The sequence below is a fragment of the Schistosoma haematobium genome, chromosome 1, assembly GCF_000699445.3.
Source record: "Schistosoma haematobium chromosome 1, whole genome shotgun sequence".
Taxonomy (NCBI): Eukaryota; Metazoa; Platyhelminthes; class Trematoda; order Strigeidida; family Schistosomatidae; genus Schistosoma; species Schistosoma haematobium.
In genome coordinates, this window is record NC_067196.1 from 1479985 (window position 1) to 1502152 (window position 22168).

General features: G+C 35.8%; 1 protein-coding gene across 3 annotated transcripts in view; it reads right to left on the reverse strand.

The window, feature by feature from the left end:
* Positions 1–1117: 1117 nt before the first annotated feature.
* Positions 1118–22168, reverse strand: part of CDK11A_1 (Cyclin-dependent kinase 11A) — a 44755-nt gene continuing 23704 nt past the window's right edge. The window contains exons 2-10 of one of the 3 annotated variants that reach the window (XM_051208923.1): positions 20015–21498; positions 18753–19046; positions 17165–17311; positions 16227–16326; positions 14021–14297; positions 9578–12324; positions 5764–6780; positions 4420–4677; positions 1118–1584 (exon numbers count right to left, since the gene is read on the reverse strand). In XM_051208923.1, coding sequence (XP_051072881.1) covers positions 1513–1584; positions 4420–4677; positions 5764–6780; positions 9578–10078 — 1848 coding nt within the window. In that variant the 5' untranslated portion in view covers positions 10079–12324; positions 14021–14297; positions 16227–16326; ... (1 more) ...; positions 18753–19046; positions 20015–21498 and the 3' untranslated portion in view covers positions 1118–1512. Of the gene's footprint in view, positions 1585–4419; positions 4678–5763; positions 6781–9577; positions 12325–14020; positions 14298–16226; positions 16327–17164; positions 17312–18752; positions 19047–20014; positions 21499–22168 lie in introns of those variants that run through there. The other 2 variants (XM_051208924.1, XM_051208925.1) reach the window with 2 other exon arrangements.

Here is a 22168-nt window from a genome sequence, read left to right on the forward strand (position 1 = left end):
ATTTGTGCCATGTTTTGTTCTGGCCGCCCCTAGCTTTCTTCCAACCTACTCCTACACCATAAAACACCACACGTCGGGGCAGTCGGTGTTTGGGCATACGTAACACGTGTCCTCATAATCTGAACACTTCTTGCCACGTATTGTTTAACATAGAACCTTCAGATCATATAACAAGTGTAATACTTTCAAGTCCTTTAAATTGCTATCTAGTGATAAAGTTCTGATAAAGACTAATAACCGATGAATTTCATAAATGTCGAATGTGCGAAATATCATCAATGACTGTTTTATTGTATCGTAACCTGTGGGTATGATGTCAAAGTATCGTGCGTACAACAAAGCTTAAAGGTACTAAAGTCAGTTCCACATAAAGTTAATAGTGTAGCCTCTTGACGTTTTAATTTAAAACATAACAGTTATTGATATTGATCTGGTTTTTAACCATCCTCTCTAGGAGAAAACGTCTTCCCAAGCTTTTTTTTAGCATACTGAAATATTGATACACGTACAGATTCGAGGTGTGTAGATGGTTGCCACTTTTCAATTGACAATATCGTGAAAAAGAAATGAAAATGAAGTTAGCTTGGGAGTGATTTTGACAAACTGGAAACGTTACCGTATAACTGAAGAAAGAACTGTCTCATGTTGAAAATACGACATAACTTACCAACCACAAACTTGGCGCTTTAAGTCTTTTATGACACACCAACCAACCTAAATGAGATAGTCAAAGCAAAAGGAACAAAATGTTCTAGTCAATAAACCTCAATTAGTTAATCACGATATGTAAGTCCAACAAATACATCAATGTAACTACTTCTATGAATCTGGTGTTCAACTTGTTGTCCTAATCAATTATGGCAACTTGGACCGATGTACATATGTGCCTGATCCTACATTGTAGCTGACTGATTGAACGGTTAAGGCGTAAACATTTAGATGATCTACTAATGAAAATTATTGTAAAGTTAGACTATAAAAAAACCTTTTCATGAAACATACACACCAAAAAAAAGAAAGAAAACTAAGAAACAAAAAAAGGAAAAAAAGAAAAAAAACTACAATACAATATCAATATTAACAAACAACATTAAAAGCAATACGAGAACTTTCAATGCTCCTTCTCATTTCACATTCAATTTCATCATATAAGATACATGACAATGGTATCTAAATAAAAGCACAATATATCATCAACAACAACAACAACAAAAACAACATAGTTCAACAACGACTGATGAAAACAAAAAAAGTGAAATAGATTGTTTATTAAACAATTGGATCAATGGAATGATAATGATAACACCGGTTGATAGAAAGTAAATACGATATATGACCATTTTCAAATGAAAAAGGATATCAATCCTTCTTGAATGTGAGATCCTTCTTATAAAGAAAGATATATATCTAGATGAAGTATATTACCAAGAGTAAATTATTCAATGAGATTATACAATGAATAGAATAACTAGATTATTCAGTTAATTGATTGATATATAAATTTAATGAAATTTATCCCATTAATGAACGAATAATTTGACGTAATTCATCATAACGTCTACTAGTTGGTGGAATATAATCAAGCTATGAACAGAAAGATAAAGAAAAAATATGTAATAAACATATAAGTAAGATGATATTTTCACAGATTGAAATCATGAGTCAGTTGAAGCTAGACCACCATTGAGAACCTGCAAGCACTGGACGGCCGTTTCGTCCTAGCATGGGACTCCTCAGCAGTGCGCATCCACGATCCCGCACCACGCAGGGCTCGAACCCAGGACCTGCTGGCTTCGCGCGCGAGCACTTAACCATTAGACCACTGAGTCGGCATCCAACGGTGTTAATGTCTAACTTCAACCAATCCACGAAGTTGCGCCACCATATATCATTGTCTTCAGTGAGCTGATATCTCACAACAGACCTGGTTGTACTCCACTGGTGGTCTAGCTTCAACTGACTCATGATTTCAATCTGTGAAAATTTCTAAAATCTCCACAAACCCCTTCTGATAAGATGATATTTATCAAATATTAGTAAATGAATAAAATTGTGTGCGTGTGTGGGATACTGCTCTGATGGCCAGACTGAAAAAGGTGATTTTATTGAGGAGTTACATTCGGAGCCTTCAACCTAATAGTCTGATCCATAAAGTAGTAGAGTAAGGTTAGGAGATGAAATTTCATGGTAACCGGTAATCAATATTTGGTTCATACACCATTTGTTCCCTCATGATGTTGGAGCGAGCTCATGTGTACCATTGGTTTGGAATCAAGGTTTTCCAACTCTCCTAGATGAGTCAGTCAGTAAATCAGCTACAACGTAGGACCAGGCATATATATGCATCGGTCCAAGTTGCCATACCGCATGAGCACAACAACATGAACACCGGATTGATAGAAGTAGTTAATTCAACGGCAGTAATATATAAAATGAGGATTATATATAAGGATATAGTACAAGAAGAAAGAATTAGTTCGTAGAAAGCAAGATATGAAGCGATTTTAATCTAATAGTTTAAGGGGAGACAAAGAGGGTATATACCGACACCATTGTGATTAACTCTGACCCATGTCACCCACAGTCTCCAACCATTGGTTACGAAAGTCATGAGAACTCCAACCGAGCAGTCTGCATCTATCAACATGGTTCAGACTAGAAGTTAGTGGCTTTAAGCACGATTTGGTTCGGTTACCCCTAACTTTCTTCTAACCATCCCCAACACCGGTTAGCACTGCGCGTCGTGGTAATCGGTGTTCAGGTGGATGCTCTATATCTACCAAGCGCCGAACATTCATTTTTCGTCCTCTCAATTTCGTAAACAACAGTAGTGCTACGAGGACGTAATGAGCAGGACTTCCCTGGCAGTAGTTATATGTATATGGCCATATCAGAACATTTGGAAAATGGACTCTCATCACCCCCAGCCGTATCAGGGCTTTTTGACGTGTTCAAAAAGTTACCTCAAACGGAGAAAAACATATCACATTATAGAATTCCTTTATACTTGTTTTGAATAGTCAAATATTAGTATATCACTAGTTCACTACAATAATTAGAAGTACTTGAATTCAGTATGTTAACTAGCAATACTCAGAACTCTCTCATTCATACTCTATTAACCACGTATAGACTTGTAAATTCATATAGGAGAGAACTCTATCAGTACAATCGAATATGTTAGAATTGGAATTCAAATCATCGATGGAATAATGTACACAAAATAGAGAGGTTAATGTTAACTAAACTTTGACAGTATTGTTAACATTTGACACATCCATACATTAAGGATTTAGGAGTGTTCAGATCTAATATTCAGATTAATAACTTACTACTTATACTATCAGCAAAATGATCACCTACACTAAATGAATTAGTATGAGAATGTATAGAATTAGAAAACTATGAGAACTAGTTAATGAATCTACAAATTAACATTATCTCCCATATATGTTGAGTATAAACAATTATATTTGAATTTTATGCCTTTGATCTGTATTGGGGATGACAGATCCCCTAGAACTCACTTGGTAAATACCTTATTTTTGTAATTTTTAGAAAAGGGTTTTGTAGAGATTTTAGTATTGAGACCATGAGTAAATGTAAAGCCTAGAATCACTGGAGGGCGGTTTCATCCTACAGTGGGAATCCTCAGCAGTGAGCATCCACGACCCCGCCTCGTGGGACTCGAAGCCAGGACCTATCAGTCTCGTGCGCGAGCACTTAACCACTAGACCACTGAGCCGGTATCTAACAGTGTTAATATCTAACTTTAACAAATCCACGAAATTGAGCAAAACATCCACCAGTGACCAGTGGAGTTCAACTGAGTCAGTTGCGAAACAGTAGCTCACTGATGACAAAGGTGGATGTGTCGTTCAATTTTGTAATTTTATTTTGGAAATTTGAATTTCTTGTTTTCGCTCCAGAAGCGCTAATTTTTAACCTTCATGTTGTAATACCCACTTGGGAGAATTTTAAACGCTATTGGTTCATTGTATCTTTTAGTATGTCATTTTGTAACGTTTCCCAATGACAATTTTATGCTGTATATATACATACGTTTGATTTGTGCCTGTTATTATTGCTCGTGCTTCTGGCTGCTTGCAGAATATATTTCCTCGTTCTCGAACTTGGACTTCTCTCTGTAGTTAGCGGGGCTGGAAAGCATCAGAATAGCAAGCTTATTGGTCTTTGGTCACAGAGTCTTTGTTTCGTTCGCAGACTAGGTGAACTCGTAATCACTTCAAACATAACAATCTGAAATTTAGTTTTAGAATATATCTACAGTTCAGTACATTTTTCTTCTTAATTGCACCGAGTGGAATGAAGTTGAAAACAGTTAGTTATACAGTATAGGCAAGGAAGAGCATAAAGTTATATTGCCTCGTTTGATTGTAGTAAAAACATTAAACATACTTGTAAAGCTTTAATTCGTCTCTGTCTTTCTTGCTCCAAATAAGCTGATGCATATGGACCTAAGAGGCGAATAACTTCCGAGGAGTTACGTTGTAACAATGGTATTTCTCTATGCATCATTGCTGTTCTTATATTCCAACGTAGAACACGTCGTGCATTTTCACCGGGTGTAGAATGTATCGACCAGCTTCTTTGATATGAATGATATTTTGTAACTGGATCTTGTTTTTGTCTCTGTGTACTAGTTGATACCGGTCGCTATAGATTTTAAAAAATACAACAAAGTTTCTGAGTTTACCAACGAATTCAAATTGATTAACAAGAAATTATTAACCCTAGAGAAACGAATATCTTCACAATCAAGCCATAATGTTGACAGTTTATAAGAATATCTAACAGTTAGCAAATCAGAGTAGATTCTGTAACTTGATATTTTACTGGTAGAGAAACAAGTTCAATTTTCATTAATGTATTTATCTATTTGAACACATAAACATTGGTACAAGGAGACATCAAATAGATATGCGCCACATAAATCATTCGATTTGTGTGAGGGCTAGGATACTGCCAGAGTGCCCGAACCGAAACAAGTAGTTTTCCCGTGGGTCTCTACACCAGGAGCCCTTGACCTAAAGATCTAGTCCACAAGGCAATGGAGCAACGTCAGGAGACACAGTCCAATTGTAACTGGTAACCAATAATTGGTTCATATGCAATTCGTTCCTTCAGGATCCTGGAGCCAGCTCATGTGCATGATTGGTTTGGAGTCAGTGTTTTCCAACTCCTCTAGGTGAACTCTCTGTGTCCACCAACCCGGTTGGAGCGTTGGACATTCACTTTTCGTCCTCTCAATTTCGCAAACAGCAGTGAGAAGGGCTTCCGTGGCAGTGGTTGTATGCACGTGGCCATGAAATAGCATTTGGAGAGGGAGAGTGAACTCTCCCCACCCTCGGCCGTACCAGGGCACTTGAATTACTACTGATTATTCAACTATGAACAAAAGCCATCTACATCGAGAAATTATTAAAAACAAGACCACTTAAAGTATGAATTAAATTTTAAGGTAGCAACTAAAAAATATACAATTTTTAAATCAATAATGAATAGTGTCAGATAGGAACTTAAAACTTTATCTCTCCTTCAGTTGTTAACGATATAAGAATGCACATTAACCTGATTCGCAAGATATTATCACGGCAGAATCTAAAAAATACCAAATAAAATATCATTAGGGTTGATCAGATACTCAATAATTGAAAGCAGCTGATCTTATGAATAGTTTATATCAAAATACATATAAAATACAGTAAAGGGATAATCATGAACAGAAATCGGGATACATACTTGTAAGTTCTGAGAATGTAATGATCGAGCATTATAACAACAACAATCATTCCCTTTTTGACAATGTTGTGCAGATTTAGGTCGTCGCTGTTGTTGTGGTACATTATGAACTTGCTCAACAGGATTATCAAGAAATCGAGCCGATCTTCTTGGAGAATTCGTCGTGGTAGTAGTAGACTTTTGGCGTTCATAATTAATAGAACTTAAAATATCATCAATTTTATTACACCCTAATGTCTTTTCCAATTTATTATTCGATACTAACAACTTATTACTACGAAAGTCATGTTGATCTGCATTAGTTGTAGTATGTGCAGTGACCTTTTCAATAATCGATTCACATTTTCCATGTAATTTATCCCGACTTCCTTGATCATCATGCAAATGTTGATGAGAATCACGTGGCTGTTGATGTTGGTGCTGAAGATATGCAGACGATCTTCTAAACTGATTAGACGAATCTTTAGAAACAGACTTCGGGTGACAGTAGTTTTTGTCTGTTGATGACGATGTTTTCATTCTCATTGGTGTAAGTATGAATTCATTACTTAGACGGTGTTCGAAGTCAAGATTTTTCATAGAAGATTCAGAATGAATAGGTTGTCCATTAGCATCAGAATATTTAAAATTTACAGATTGTTTACTGCTGGTCAATTCATTCCCAGACTGAACTATATGTTTCTGCTGTTGACGTTGGTGGTGGTGGTGGTGGTGATGGTGATTAAGTTTCTGTTGTTTCTCTTCAAAATGACTTTCAGGTTCATTCAGTAATAGAGTTGTTGATGATAATGATGATGAGATCGATGTGGTGTCAAGATTATTCATTGCCTCCTTAGTTGTTGAAAAACAGGTTGTTATTTGTGAATCAGTTGAAGAATATGGTTTTTGATGTAGACAATGATCATGTTCATGATGATGTTTAGGTGATAATTGTACGACATTCGATACAGAACTATCATTGGATATGTTTCTTTCATTCAAGTTGAGAGAATAATTATTCGTTATTGATGATTTACACTGTCACATGAATAAACAAAAAAAGAATATGAACTAATGAGAATGATACATATATCTACTAATAAAGCCTGTAATTTAGATAATAAGTAGATTATCCACTTTTGTAAAGATTGCAGTCAGTCAGCGACAATGTAGGACTAGGCACATAAATGTATCGATCCAAGTTGCCACACATCATTAGCACAACAACATGAACACCAAATTCGTAGAACCAGTTACTTCAATGGCAGTAATGTATGTAAGAAAGATTGTGTATAAAGACATAGTACAGGAAGAAAGAATTAGTTCGTAGAAAACAAGATATGAAGCTATTTTAATCTAATAGTTTAAGGGGAGACAAAGAGGGTATATACCGACACCGACGATTCTGAGTCATGTCACTCACAGTCTCCAACCATTGGTTACAATAGTCACGCGGACACCAACCAAGTAGTCTGAATCTATCAACATGGTTCAAACTTGAAGTTAGTGACTTCGTGGATAGATGCCACGTTTTGGTTTGGCCGCCTCTAACTTTCTACCAACCGTCTACAACACTAGTCAGCATTAGGCTTCGCAGTAATTGGTGTCCAGGTATACGTTACACGTGGCCCAACCATCTCAGTCTATGAAGATTTACAACCTCATTAACATGTTAAACATCATTCTCTAAAACCCTGCGTCTAATCTCACACGGTGATTCCAGCAGATTTCTAAGACATCTGTGATCAAATACTAGTAACTTACGAGTATCCTCTACCTTGAATGACCACGTTTAGCAGCCATAAGGTATAACAGAACGAACTGCTGCGTAGTATACTCGTCCTTTTATTGACAGACGGGTATCCTACCTTCGCCATAGGTGACATAAGTTGACAAAAGCCAAACTGACTTTTTGAATCCATGCAAAGATTTTATCAGACAGCAACCTATTAGAGTTGATCAAACTTTCAAGATAAGTGAAGTTGTAAAGATTTCGCTTGTGAATCAATTCACATTCAATGTAATTACAGACACATGCATGTACTGATTGCTTGATTATATTTATTCCGTAAATTCTCTTAAATCTCATATTACATAACAATTTACATGTTGACTAGTCAAAGTGAATCGATGACAATACAACAACATCACAATTTTGAGGCAACTGACCACATTGAAAAGAAGTAGCATATGAGTTTTCTCAATAGAAGTCGTAGATTTTTGAATTTAGGTCATTCGACTACGAATGAATGATACTTATTTACCAACATATGATAATCCAATTAATTCAATTTTAGACTTTTTTTCATTGGCAAGACATGAACAAATGAAATAACCAACCTCAGAGAACGTATCTTGAACAAGAGCTTAGTAGAAAATATCCTGATTATTGTATTAAAAGTACTTCTTCGAACATTGGAGAGAGTAATATATTTAGGATGGTGAAGATTTGTAGCTCAGGTAGATGATTTTGATGGAGTTTTGTTCTCTGGGTTGGACGGTTTAGTCGTAAAGCTTTCATTGTTCTTCTGAACGACATCATCAATACAAACTTCAGGTAGAAGTGAAGTGTTCGAACTTCTCTACATATGGTTCACAGCTTGTCCTCTAGATCTCGATGTTGATTGGTTCTTATTGACAGGATTAAGTTCAACAAGAACCAATCAACATCGAGGTCTGCAGGACAAGCTGTGAACCACATGTGGAGAAGCTCAAACACTTCACATCTATCTGAAGTTTTTGCTGATGATGTCGTTCAGAAGAACAATCAAAGCAATATACATCCCTCCAAAAACAAGATTCCATGTACATATTTACACTATTTCTAAGTACTTCACATGAACTGTGATAAAACAATTGGTAATAAAACGTTTGATAATTATTTAAGTACAAGTATGTTTTGCACAATTAATCCCCTTTATTGTCTTAAAAAGCAAAAGAACAATACTCTTTAAATAACATCTCCAAACCCTAATCTTTCCGATTACTGCTTATACTCTTACTACCTCTACCACTATGGGATTTGAATCGACAACTGCATCTCTGTGCTAATGTGGTATGGCAACTCGAACTGATGTACGTAAGTACGAAGTTCTATGTTGTTACTGACTGACTGACTGAAAATATGGTTGATATAAATTTCTTTTTGATAATAATTTAATATTCAGAGATATTTCCAAGTATATTCACAAATATATACTCATCCGTTAAGATTGAATAAAGAGGTGTTCCAAAATACCGAATTAGATGGGGGTTTTTCTTCCATTTTTCATAGATCTTTTCTCAACGTTCAATCGACTTGAAGTAGACTATGAATATAGATTTATCAAAGTCGGATCATTGTTGTTTTATTGAACACTTTAGTGTATAATTTGAACTGATTTCAATAGATTTTGCACAATTAAATTAAGCCAATATAATTATGAGTAACTTAAATTTTACACACATACACACACCGCCATCGTTACTACCGATTAAATGGTTTAGTAAAGCCGTTGGATTTGTGTCGTTATAGTGGCTTTGCCTCTCGACTGATGCTGAGATGGCCTAATTTGACTATTTAGAGAAAGTAAAAGTTGTAACAAGGTTTTCGTAGGTGAACATGTAGAAGTATTATTATCATGACTCAAAAATATATAATGAAACATGCACTTGGCTTTGTGCTAGATTACATGTATACTGGCTTAGTAATATTTACCCTAGACTTCAGTGGTTGAATAAAGAGTGCACTTGACTTCATGCTGGACTGCATGTACACTGGCTTAGCGGTGTACTGTACTTAACTTCAGATGTATTTAATGAAAGTGAACTAAACAAATTGTAAACAATTACTTACTTTAATTGAATCATTTAGTATTGTATGATCATTGAATTTCTTTAATGGATTGTTCACGCTATTACAATCATAACTGTTTGTATTATAATGTGTAAAGTCCTCAGATGTCACAGAAAAACATGATGATGACGACGATGATGATGATGGAGGAGGAGGAGGAGAAGAAGAGGAAACGATAGGAGATTTAGATAGATACGATACAATTCTTTTAGAATTATCAGTAGTAATATGATTATTATCATCAATTTGTTGATAGGTATCACCATCATTCATAGAAATACCATTAGTTGTTACTGATTGAGATGGTTGTTGTTGTTGCTGGTGGTGGTGGTGGTTGAAATGATGCAATGCATATTTCTCTTTATTAATTAATAAATCTAAATCATTTTTTAAGTGAATTAATTGTTGATTATTTAAACCGACTACACCTAAATTAGTTAATTCTCTTTGTATTTCATCAAAAGTGAAATGAAGATCATCATCATCATCAGATAAAATCATTTGTTATATCAAAGATATTGGTGTTGTTGCCCTTATGCAATAACTATGAAGATGAAGATGATAATAGTGATGATTGTGGTGTATAAAACAATGTCATCGTTTCAGATAACTATGATACGATGATTCCATCCACATATATGATAATCATTGATCACCAACCAATTAACCGATAACTGTGAAAAACAGATGAGGTAACTACTGAAACAAGAAAGAGAATATATGCATATGCCATTAATAAATATAATAGAGAGAAATGTTTCTGTTGTTGGCTTTAAATCGTAGATATACCATGCTGATGAGTATCGAACTGTACAAATCGGACGCAAAACTCTATGTTGATGAATACTGTCCCCTTGTCACACTTGCGCTCATAGGAATGGTTAGTTAACAAAAGACAATATCATTGAAAAGTTGAACCGATCTAAGGACACCATTGAAAAGCTGGAAGTGTGATGGATCACGGATTAGCACTGTTGAGGAGTTGCATATTACGAAAAAAACAGCCATCCAGTGCTCCCAGGTTTTCAATGGTGGTCTAACTTAGGTTGGTTCAAGATTTCAGTTTAGGCACCCAGGCAGTATCCCGGTCCTCATATAAATCCAATGATTTATATGGCGCATATTTGTTTGGTGCTTCCGGTTCAAGATTTCAATGAAATTCAACAATCTCTATAACCTGATACCTACAACAAGCAATATACTTACTAACACGGTTCAGACAGACAGAACAAACGATGTATAAAATGTAGCAACCACTGAAAGCTGAGCTGAGATTATTTAGTATTAAGCACTTGCGATGGTTTTCATGAAATAACATTCGTACACTAGCCGGTAAAAATGAACAGTATATCAGTCAACTTAAATCAGTCAAAAATATAGAATACGAGAAATGTGTATCGATTTAGGAATACATTTGCGGTGTAATAATATAGCTATTTTAAGACAAAGATTAAACCTATCTGCACCATTAGGACGCTTTGGAGTCATTTCACCCAATGTATCCAACCACTAATCGAAAGGACCCTATTCAAGTAGCATGTTACTATTCGGAAGGATTAATCTATTAGATACGGACTTCACGGACTGAACACACTTCTTGATGCAGAGCTGACAACTTTTTTCTAACCTACTTTTAAACTAGTATACATCGCCAGCCGAGATAAACGATGATTATTATTATTATTATTATTTATTTAAACGATGATGATCGAGAATATCTAATACACTTCGATGGAAACTCATTACCTCATCAATTGAATTGTCAGTTCGACCCAGTAATCTGAGCCTAACCTCAGCACTGTTCACTAAGTTGTCCAAACAAACCTAAGCAATGCTTTGAAAGTACCTATGATCAAATACTAGTAACTTATGAACATATTTAACAGAAAAATTTGAAGACTGGGAAAACAGATAGCTTAAATGTTTTGATCAGACCACTTTATATGAAGAGTTCTTTACACATGATATGGATGATTATTGTATAGAAAATTAGGCTAAATTCGGTTAGGATAAATAAAATCGATTATCTACACTCGCAAACATATACGATAGAAACAACAATACACAGCAAAATTTATCCGGAGTTCTATAACACAATTCGTAATAACCCATAACATAACATTATACAACTCAAACAAAAGTAGTTAGTTAATAAAAGAAAACAGTAAATGGCAAAATAAGTTTTTTTTTTAATACAATACATATACATTTTTTTAGGAACAAGTTACAATCCAAAAGCAAGAGTTTTAAGTCTTTTCTGTACAAGGAATTGGATCAAAGAGAGATATAGAGAAAGCGAGGAAGGGAAAGAGAGGATATCTGAACTTCTAACAATAGGAACAGTTCAAAAACGCAGTAAGAATCCTTTATCTACACCACTAGTAGTAAAAGCATCACCTGATCCTTGATTTGCTGTACCTGGACGTGAATCCGACATATTGCTATAAAACCGTTGACCTCCCATAGGAGGCGCCGGAGGCTGATACCTTACACGACTACCACTTGTTGTGGCCAATGATGATGCCGCTGCTGCTGCGGCAGCAGCAACAGCAGCTGCAGCCGCTGCCAGAGCACCACCGCCAGCAGGTGCTCTAGGTGATGCTCTTTTCACTGCAACACCACCTTCAGACTTTGCTGGCCAACTTGGAAACATTGATGGATGGATAGCACGAGGACGTTCGTTGAAATATGGATGAACAAGTGCTTTTTCTGCGGTAATCCGTTTATCTGGACAATATGTAAGGAAGCTGTAAAGACAATAAATGTTAAAGAAATCAATCATCTATAAGAACTTTTCAATTAACTTCAACTTAAAAAACATATCTGTTACAAATGAGATTAAAACGTCTTGAATTTAAATTTATACCTAACCATTTCAAGTACCTTATATCAATTACATTAGTATTTGAATACGATTGAAGAACAGACAAGTACTTCACAGTCAATTCATATCATTCTCAAATATTTGTTAGTACAGTTTGATATTACAGTGTTGAATTTATCAGTGGCGGTTAGTACGTGTCACTCTGCAATTATGCGCCGAAGATCTTCATTAAGCTTACAAAAAGTTAGAACAACTAAACAAAGTCATAACTGTAGTTGAGGATCAACTGATAACTACTATTCAGCAGTTGAAGGAATACAATAGAATATAATAAATTCTACTGGTTCAAATAACAACAAATGAAAAATCACAAACAACGAGAAGAATGGGTTTGAAATATTGTTAAAGATATTACATCATATAAGACAAAATTAATGAGTTGTCCTACAGTCCTATTGGTCCTGTATTAATAAAAAGAATGATTTAAGATATGAATATATTCAGAAACTTCACATCTTATACCTTTCATTGTTTACAGTTTTCTATGGTATTGATGACCTCAGTAATTTTTGTATAAATTATACCAAAAGCTAGAGATATTAAAAAAATAGCATTAAACCTCATAGATTGTAATTGTCACAAATTGATTCCAGTCGGAATACTACTGAAAACTACTGAGCACTGGACAAGTACAATCTACAAATTAAAACTAATCTCCACAAAACCCTTTCAATTAAACTTCAATATTCAGATCACTAGTGACCTACTTCAAGATGATTCTGAAGATCTAGCATGAAGTCATGATGGGTGAAGTTCAAGCATGCGGGGAGTGGAACAGTTATCATAAATAGGATTGGATGATCGTCGCTTGATATCGCAAACCAACTGCGATTTAAGTTGCATAGGTTGCACAACTCCCGAATACCCTGGTACGACCGAGAGTGGGGAGAGTCCACTCTCCCATTCCAAATACTCTCACATGGCCACGCGCATACAGCCACTGCCACGGAAGTCCTACTCACGGAATTCTAGTGGCATTACTGTTGTTTACGAAATTCAGAGGATGAAAAGTGAATGTCCGGCAATCTAACCGGGTTGGTGGACACGGAGGATCCCCCAGTGGAATTGGAAAACCCTGATTCCAAACCAATGATGCACATGGGCTGATTTCAGGATCCTGAGGGAACAAATGGTGTATGAACCTATTGTTCGTCATCGGCTACCATGGGAGTGAATGCCATGACCTTGCTCCACTACCTTGTGGATCAGACCTCTAGGTCGAAGGCTCCGGGTGTGGTCTTTTGAACATACCGGAAAACGCGAATGGACGATTGAAAGCTGCATATATGTATTAGGTAAATACTTTTTAACTTCTCACAATAAAGATGAATGCCTCCTGCCTACAGTCTTGTCTTACAGTGGGTTCGGTCCTTGATATGAGTTGTACTTGCTCAAAACCGAACAATCCTGTAATAAGACGAAATAGCTGTTCAGTGTGCATTGATTTATAAAAGTACCTAGACTGACATCAATGTGTGACACATGAAACCTACAAAACAGATTAATCCTTACAAAACCTCTTCAACTAAACACAAAATAAATTACCGCTTTTAACTGACCTATTCAATAAATCAAAGCCTTGATCAGATATTTGTTTTTCAGTAAATCTTCGTCTTAATTGATTATACGGATATTCAGTAAAAACACATTTTTTAATTCCAGGCAACTGAGATACACCTGGCCAAATACGTTCTGTTGGTGTGCCCAAATCTCGAAAAATAATGTTTAATTCATCCACTTCACCTTTCCCAGGGAATAATGGTCGTTGTAGTAAGAATTCAGCGAAAATACAACCAACTGACCATAAGTCAATTGGACAAGTATATTGTTTGGTACCTATTTTTTTCAACAACAACAAAAAATATGGTAGTAGTTCATACAAACGAGAGAGTTTAGTGAATAACATCTAAAATGCCAACTGCATCAATTATAATAACATATGCGTAAACACTAGATATGTATGCGCCCCCAAATGCCCTGGTATGGCCGAGAGTGGGGAGAGTCCGCTCTCCCTCTCCAAATGCTCTCACATGGCCACGCGTATATAGCCTCTGTCAGGGAAGTCCTACTCACTGCCTTCTCGCACCATGGATGTTGTTTACGAAAATGAGAGGACGAAAAGTGAATGTCCGGCGCTTTAACCGGATTCCAAATCAACGGTGCACATGGGCTCCAGTATCCTGCGGGAACAAATGGTGTATGAACCAATCGTTGGTCACCGGCATCCATGGGACTGCGTCTCCTCACGATGCTTCACTGTCTTGTGGATCAGACCTTCAGGTCGAAGGCTTGGAGAGTGACCCCCTAAGAAAACCACCTGCTTCGGTTTGGGCACCCGGGCAGTATCACAGCCCTCACACATATCGAATGAGATTTGTGTGGCGCATATGTATTTGGTGTCTCCTTGTACCAATATCTATGTGTTGAAATAAATAAATAAATATAGATATGTATGAAACACTAGGGGAATCAGTCTGATATGTCGATGAAAGAGAAATGTAACGAATCAGTGAGGGAATATAGATACATTCAACTACGTTAAATCCATGAAATTATAGAATATCATTAATTTCACTCATGACTGATTTCTAATCGGATTTCATTGTGTTAAGTGTTTGTAATTTGTGTCAATTAACTATTGCCTAGTCTAATTTGGTTCTCAATCGTCGGTCGAATTTTCAATGATCTAACCTGCTGATCTATTAATCAGTATGTCGAGCGAGTACATAGTCTGATACTGGGTCGCATAATCTAGTATATTGTTGAGTATTGTATTATCATGTAACTATTATAGAATGCCGCCAAACCTTTTAATTCCTTCATTATTATATCAAAATTCCAGTCACATGTTGGATTGGGTTAGCATAAAATCTAGAAATTTGTGAGCCAAGAAAGTTCTCTTCTTTATGGTTGACGTGTTTTGAATTTTCTCTTACCGTTTTCTTGAGAGAGCGTCATTCGGAGATGCTGAATACAAGTAAGAAACAATTTACTACCACTCCACCTAAGTACAGTCAAACAGTACAAGCTAAGATTTTACGTCTTAAATTTGCTATTTGCGACTGGAAATATTTTAAGGACTTCAAAAAAAACTTAATAATAAAACAATCAGTGAATCTAAGTCAGTCAGTCTGCAACAACATAGAACTTCGTACGTACGTACATCAGTTCAAGTTGCCATACCACATTACCACACTGATACAAATGTCTATTCAAATCCCATAGTGGTAGAGGTAGTAAAAATATAAGCAGTGATCGGAAACATTAGGGTTTGAAGGTGTTAGTCAAGGAGTATAATACAGTGAAATAAATTTAGAAAGAGAGAAAAAGGGACATGAAGAATTCAGAAGAATAGAATTTGGGTGAACACAAAGAGTGGACGCATCTGCGCACACCATTGCAAACGATTTTGAGCCATGTCGTTCAAGGTCTCTAACCATTGGTTATTATCATCTCGCGGATCCCAACTAGGTAGCCTACACCTAACAACATGACTCAGTCCACTTGTCAGTGACCTCATGGATTTGTGCCATGTTTTGTTCTGGCCGCCCCTAGCTTTCTTCCAACCTACTCCTATACCACTGAACATAACACGTCGGGGCAGTCGGTGTTTGGGCATACGTAACACATGTCTCAGCCATCTCAACATATGTTACGTATGCCCAAACACCGACTGCTCCGTGAATTAGTATACCAATTAACGATTAAATCTATTGATTAAGATTTAAAAATAACAAACGAGAAAAAAACAGCAATTAAAACTACCTAGTAACAGCTCCGGTGCTCGATACCATAAGGTGACAACAACTTCTGTATAATGTTTCAGTGGAGAGCCATATTCACGAGCCAAGCCGAAATCTCCTACCTATAGTAATCGACATGCAAAAAAATAAAATGAAATAACAATGAGGTTTTCAAAAATTAAAACTAACAATTTCTAAACTAATCCATATCTTGACTATAGTCAAGATCAATGTCAAGTTTATGATCTAATCCTTAGGCTGAGTAATTTACACGAATAGACTAAATTAAGGTTGATAATAAATGACAGGAGATAGTCAATAGGCAAAGTTCTAAAACTCTTTTTTTTGGTAAAGTATCCAAATGCGTCGTTTAGTAGGCCATGGAATAAAATGATTGTCTCGAAATGAACACAAAGCGATCAAAATAGTAAACTTTCAATAGTCTAAAAGTTATACGCTTGTACAGAGTTCTACAGGTACTAGATTCAAGCATTGGTGCACTTCTGCGGAGTCTCAGATAAAGACTAAACTCTTTTGATGGAGTTTTGTTCTATGAGCTGGATAGGTAGAGATCTACCTGAAGTTTGTGCTGATGATATCGTTCAGAAGAACGATGAAAGCTCCACGACCAAACCATCCAGCTCAGAGAACAAAACTCCATCAAAATCATCCACCTAAGCTACAAATCTTCTCCGTTATCACTAAACGGTATTCCCAATAGCATTCTTTAAGTAGTGTTAGTTTGGGACAAAATGATTTTAAGGACGTCAAATCTCTCGCTCGCTCGGAAGATATATGAAATGTTTCAAGATGACAGACATATGTTATTTATATCAGTAGTACCGAACATGTTAATAATAGATGTATTTTACATTTTCATTCAATCAGTAAAAGAAAGTGTTTTGAATAACTACTAATGAACAAATTAGACAATTTACTTAAACAATAATGAGAACTCACCTTTAAAATTCCTTGATGACTTAACAGAAGATTTGAAGTTTTTAAATCTCGATGTAATATCCAATTATCATGTAGATGACTAACTGCTCTTAGTAATTGTACAAGTAAACATTTCACTTCACCAACACTGAAAGGACCATTCATAATCTGTAGAACAGTAAATAAAGAATTAGATACTAGTTATAAACACAGAAGAATGGATTAAACATTGGACTGTGTATATAAGAGAGTAGACGTTTATTTTCCAACCGAACAAAAAAAAGAAGCATTCAGTTTGAACTACACGAAAACAATATCCATAGACAAAAGACTTTGATTCATTAAAGAGTTAGGGATCTTCAAAAACTGACAGTAACCAATCGATTGTTGACACCTGATCGTGTTTACTTTGTGTTAATATTTTGTGAACAAATATGTCATTTTATTACATAAAAAATCTATTCTGTTGGGGAACTGTCTTGTTTATGTCAGTTTACTGAAAGCATATACCAATAATTCGGTAGTGTGAGAACCCATTTGATAATTAAGAACCTTTCTTATCCTTTGAACTGCAATCCATAACTGGATTAGATACTTAATTATTTATTTGAACACATAAATACTGGTACAAGGGCGAGGGGGGCATCAGATACATAAAAGCCACAAAACTCTCATTTGATTTGTGTGAGGGCTGTGGTACTGCTCGGGTGCCCAAACCAAAACAGATGGTTTTCTTAAAGCGATGCAGTCCCATAGTAGCCGGTGATCAAAGATTGGTTCATTTGAAGAGTTCTAGCCAACTAGAACTCAATAAGAAAAAAACTTTTACAGATAGTAAACGATATTTATTATTACATATTTAAATTCTAGAGCGGTGGCCAATTGATTAAAGCAGTCAGCTTTCAAATGATAATTCACAAATACGGTTTACTTACTTCGGTTTGAGCAACCAAGTACTAGTGTCCCTAACTTTTAACACAAATGATTTCGTTCACAGTCAAGTAAACATAACATATACCTAGTCAATGTGCAACATGAAATACAAAAGCTGTATGAATGAATTATGCAACTAATAATAATCGTGTGCTTGCGAGTGACCGATTCCGAGGCGATTCCGGGAGCTCTAGTAAGAGACCGTAATCATAAGAGTACAATTATCTTAGACAAGCAGCAAGTATCTACCAGCTGGATTGGATTATTCGATTGTAATATCGCAAATCGAATGAAGTTAAGAATGAAAATCACTTGATTCTGAATCAGTGATAGGAAGATAGAGAGCTCGCTGAGAGACCTGAAGTCCTGAGTTCGATATCCAGCCGGTTTGAAGATGCGCACTGCTTAGTGCCATGCTAGGACGAAACAGTCGTCAAGTGGTTATCAATTTTCAATGAGTTAAGCTAAGAACAGTCGGTAATTTTAAATATGAAATTATACTACGTAAAAGAACACAAAACTCCGCCTGGAGCCCCTCTGGGGCTACTGCCCGTCCCAAGCCCGGATAAAGGAGGGTTGGGCATGGGGTTAGCGACCGCATCCCGTAGAAAACTAGCTCGCTAAAAAATCGCTAACCAGGAAAAAAACAAAAGCAATAACCGGACCACCTGCTTACCTCCATTAATGATTTTAAATCATGTTCAACATAATCCATAACTAAATAGATTTTATCCATATTACTGCCAACTACTACTTCACGTACAGTAACAATGTTTTCATGTTGAGCTTTCATTAACATATTTATTTCACGTAATGATGTAATTGGGAAACCATCACGTTCTTTCTCCATTTTTAAACGTTTCAATGCAACAATTTCATTCACTTTTTTATCACGTGCTCGATAGACAACACCATAAGTGCCTTCTTCAATACGATTGAGACATTCAAATTCTTCTACTGATCTACAACCCTAAAAACGATCGAACGAGAAAGACAATCAAAGAGACATAGATTATTGTATGGATCAAAATCTAAGGAGAGGATTAATGGGAGGGATGGAGAAGTGATTTAGCTTACTGTATTTTATGGAAATACGTCCATGATTATACCCAGAAGTTAAACTTAACAACAGCGATGAAATTATTGATACTAACCAGTAGGTGAGGCGTTGAAAAAACAAGTGATCAAATCAATTAGCTGTATCTCTAACAAAGATGCAGATTAAGGTTTCAATATTACTTTCAACTATGAAAATGCCCATGTGTATCTCATTAGTATGACATCTAGTAATTCACCTACTATCTCCATACTCGTAACATAGTCGTGGCTATGTACAATATTATTATTTTATGAGTCCAGATCCAATGGCTAATTTGTCTAGAGGTTAGAGTGTTCGTGAGCGCAACCGAAAGTAATGAGTTCGATCACCGACGGAAAGATTGTGGATGTGCATTGATGAGGTGTCCTATACTAAGTCGGAACAGATGTCTAGTACTTTCAGGTTTTCAACGAAAGTTCAAAAATTTCCACAACCACTGCTCCAATGAAAAACATGTTCTATTAACGATTAGTTCATTACATGTTATTCTCCAATGTCGATTTTAGGCATTTTACAACGATGTAACCGCGTTTCGTATAAAGACACTCAATGAGGAGGATTTGAATTTCATGAGTACCAGTTCCACAAAGATTGCAGTGCCAACTAGCATCAAACTTGAGTTTAGGGTTTCTTAATGCCTGTCTCTAATTAACAAACATCAGAACATGGTGGACGATATAATGAATCACTCAGACTAATGACCACATTGGAACTTGATCAATGGAATTAAATCAGTGTTGAGAATCAGACAAGTATGATATTGTTAATTACTCAATGTAGAAAATAAATACATAATCACTATTTAATACATTTAAAAAAATAAAAAATTTCACCCTTACTTGTATAGATGGGAAATAGAATGGCTTCCCAGGTGGTTTATTCTTAAAGGAACTGATTTCATCATCATTAACAACATCATCGTCTTTATGAAGTTCAACATCATCAAGTTTATGATCATTGATATCGTCATCATCATCATCCAAAAACCATTATCGGGTACTCCACCTTCTTCACATTCAGATGAAGATTCCGAATAACCCGGATAACGCGGAGGAGGTGGTAGTCTGTTAAATTCACCTTTTATATCATTCCCAATTATTTTATTTCCAGCAGGAAATAATACATTCATTTCCTTAGATTTTCCACCAGCTTTCTCATTGATATCAATATCTGCTATCTTGTTATAACTAATGTCATGATTATTTCGTCGACTATTGCTATTATCATTGATATTGTGTGGATCTGAGTCACTTTCTTCTGAATACTGTTCACCACCTTCGGGTTTATTTACTACTAACTTATAGAGATTGCGACTACTTTGTTCATAGTCTCCTTCCAGTTTTGAAGTGGATGATATCTTTCTCATTGTTGATCGATTGTTTTTCATTTTCGAACTCTTAGATGAGTGTTTTTGTGTTTACTAGATTCTGTTCCAAGAGATTTTGACATTTTACTTTTGGTGCGTCCAGTGGTTGAGTGTGTATGTGAATCTTCTATTTGTAATTCATGATTTTCATTGTCTTGTGATAGTTTTTCACGTTTACTAGCCAAATTTACTCCATAATTAATACTTTCAGATGTTTCACGTTTGTCACCTTTACGCTTATGTTTCATTTTTACCGATATTTGATTTGGACCAATATAATGACGTGTAGATTCAGGTGGTGGAGCAGTTTCTCTAGCTTCACGATGATAACGTTTCTTAGAATAGGTATATGATTCATCAAGATCATTGGGTGATTGAGAAGAGCGTCGAAGTTGTTGACCACTTGTTAATGATGTTGATGACTTACGATATCCCAAAGGTGATGAGTGTGATGAACAACCAGTGTATGCAGAAACTTTACTTAGTTGAGATGAAGCGGAAGATATGGAATCTAATGAACCTGAACGACTATGTTGGAGGGATCCATGATGACGATCTGGAAGTTTGGTATATTTTTGAATTGACTCCCAAGTATTGTAGTCTAAATGACTACTACTATTACCAGATTGAATTTTTCGTTGCTTACTTTCCTTTTTAACTTTTAATGTTGTCACCTCTCGACTTTTTGATGTCATCTTCTGCTCTTTTTCTTTTCGATCACGTTTAGATTTTTAGATTTCGATTTACGATTTATCTCTGATTGTGAAGGATTTAGTTCATCTGTATAAATAGTTTGCGATTCAATCATTCTATCAGTTACAGTAACACAACTTGATTGATTTTGACCATATTTTAGCACATATTCCTCGCGTTCTACTTGTAAAGCTGTTTTGTATTGTCGATTGTCTTGAGGTGAATTTTCTAATGTTTGATTAACCGTAGACACTAATATACGATCTAAAGAAAAACAATGTAGAAATAACAGAATCCCAAGTACAGTTAACAGGTAAAACACAGACAGATAACAGATCTGATCGACAATATATCTATCAGATTTTGTAACATAAACATAATAACCCGCATCTAATATTATTTGTTTTTTGTTCACTGAAGCTAGTAAGGTCGGATGAACCAGAACATGACACTAGTCTCGAGGCACTTACCGCTGATCCGAGAAGTCTAGAGGTACGCAACGTTCTTAGTTTTCAAGATGATGGGAACTAACCGGTAGAAACCCCAAATGACATAGCCACAAGTTGATAACTGTAACTCAGATGTAGTCACTCATTACATCCTAATAAATTTAAAAATCTTAGTACTTTTCATTCAGTTCCTTTCATAACTCATCTTGTTGATTTTATGACGAATGAATACAGCTGCTCTACTGAAAATGGTTTCCAGTAGTGTCACCTAACATCTCCAATGATTGATTGCAGTTATTGCCCAAACACTTTGATCCAGAATATCTCAACCTTAAGATAGATTTTAGACCATGAGTCAAGGAATTCATGAATTAGTGAAACATCCTGGTTTGACTACCCCAAAGACTTCTAACTCATTCATATTATATCAACCCATATCGGGTTACGCAGTGGGTGGGTATAAATCTGAAAATCCATCCTAAATT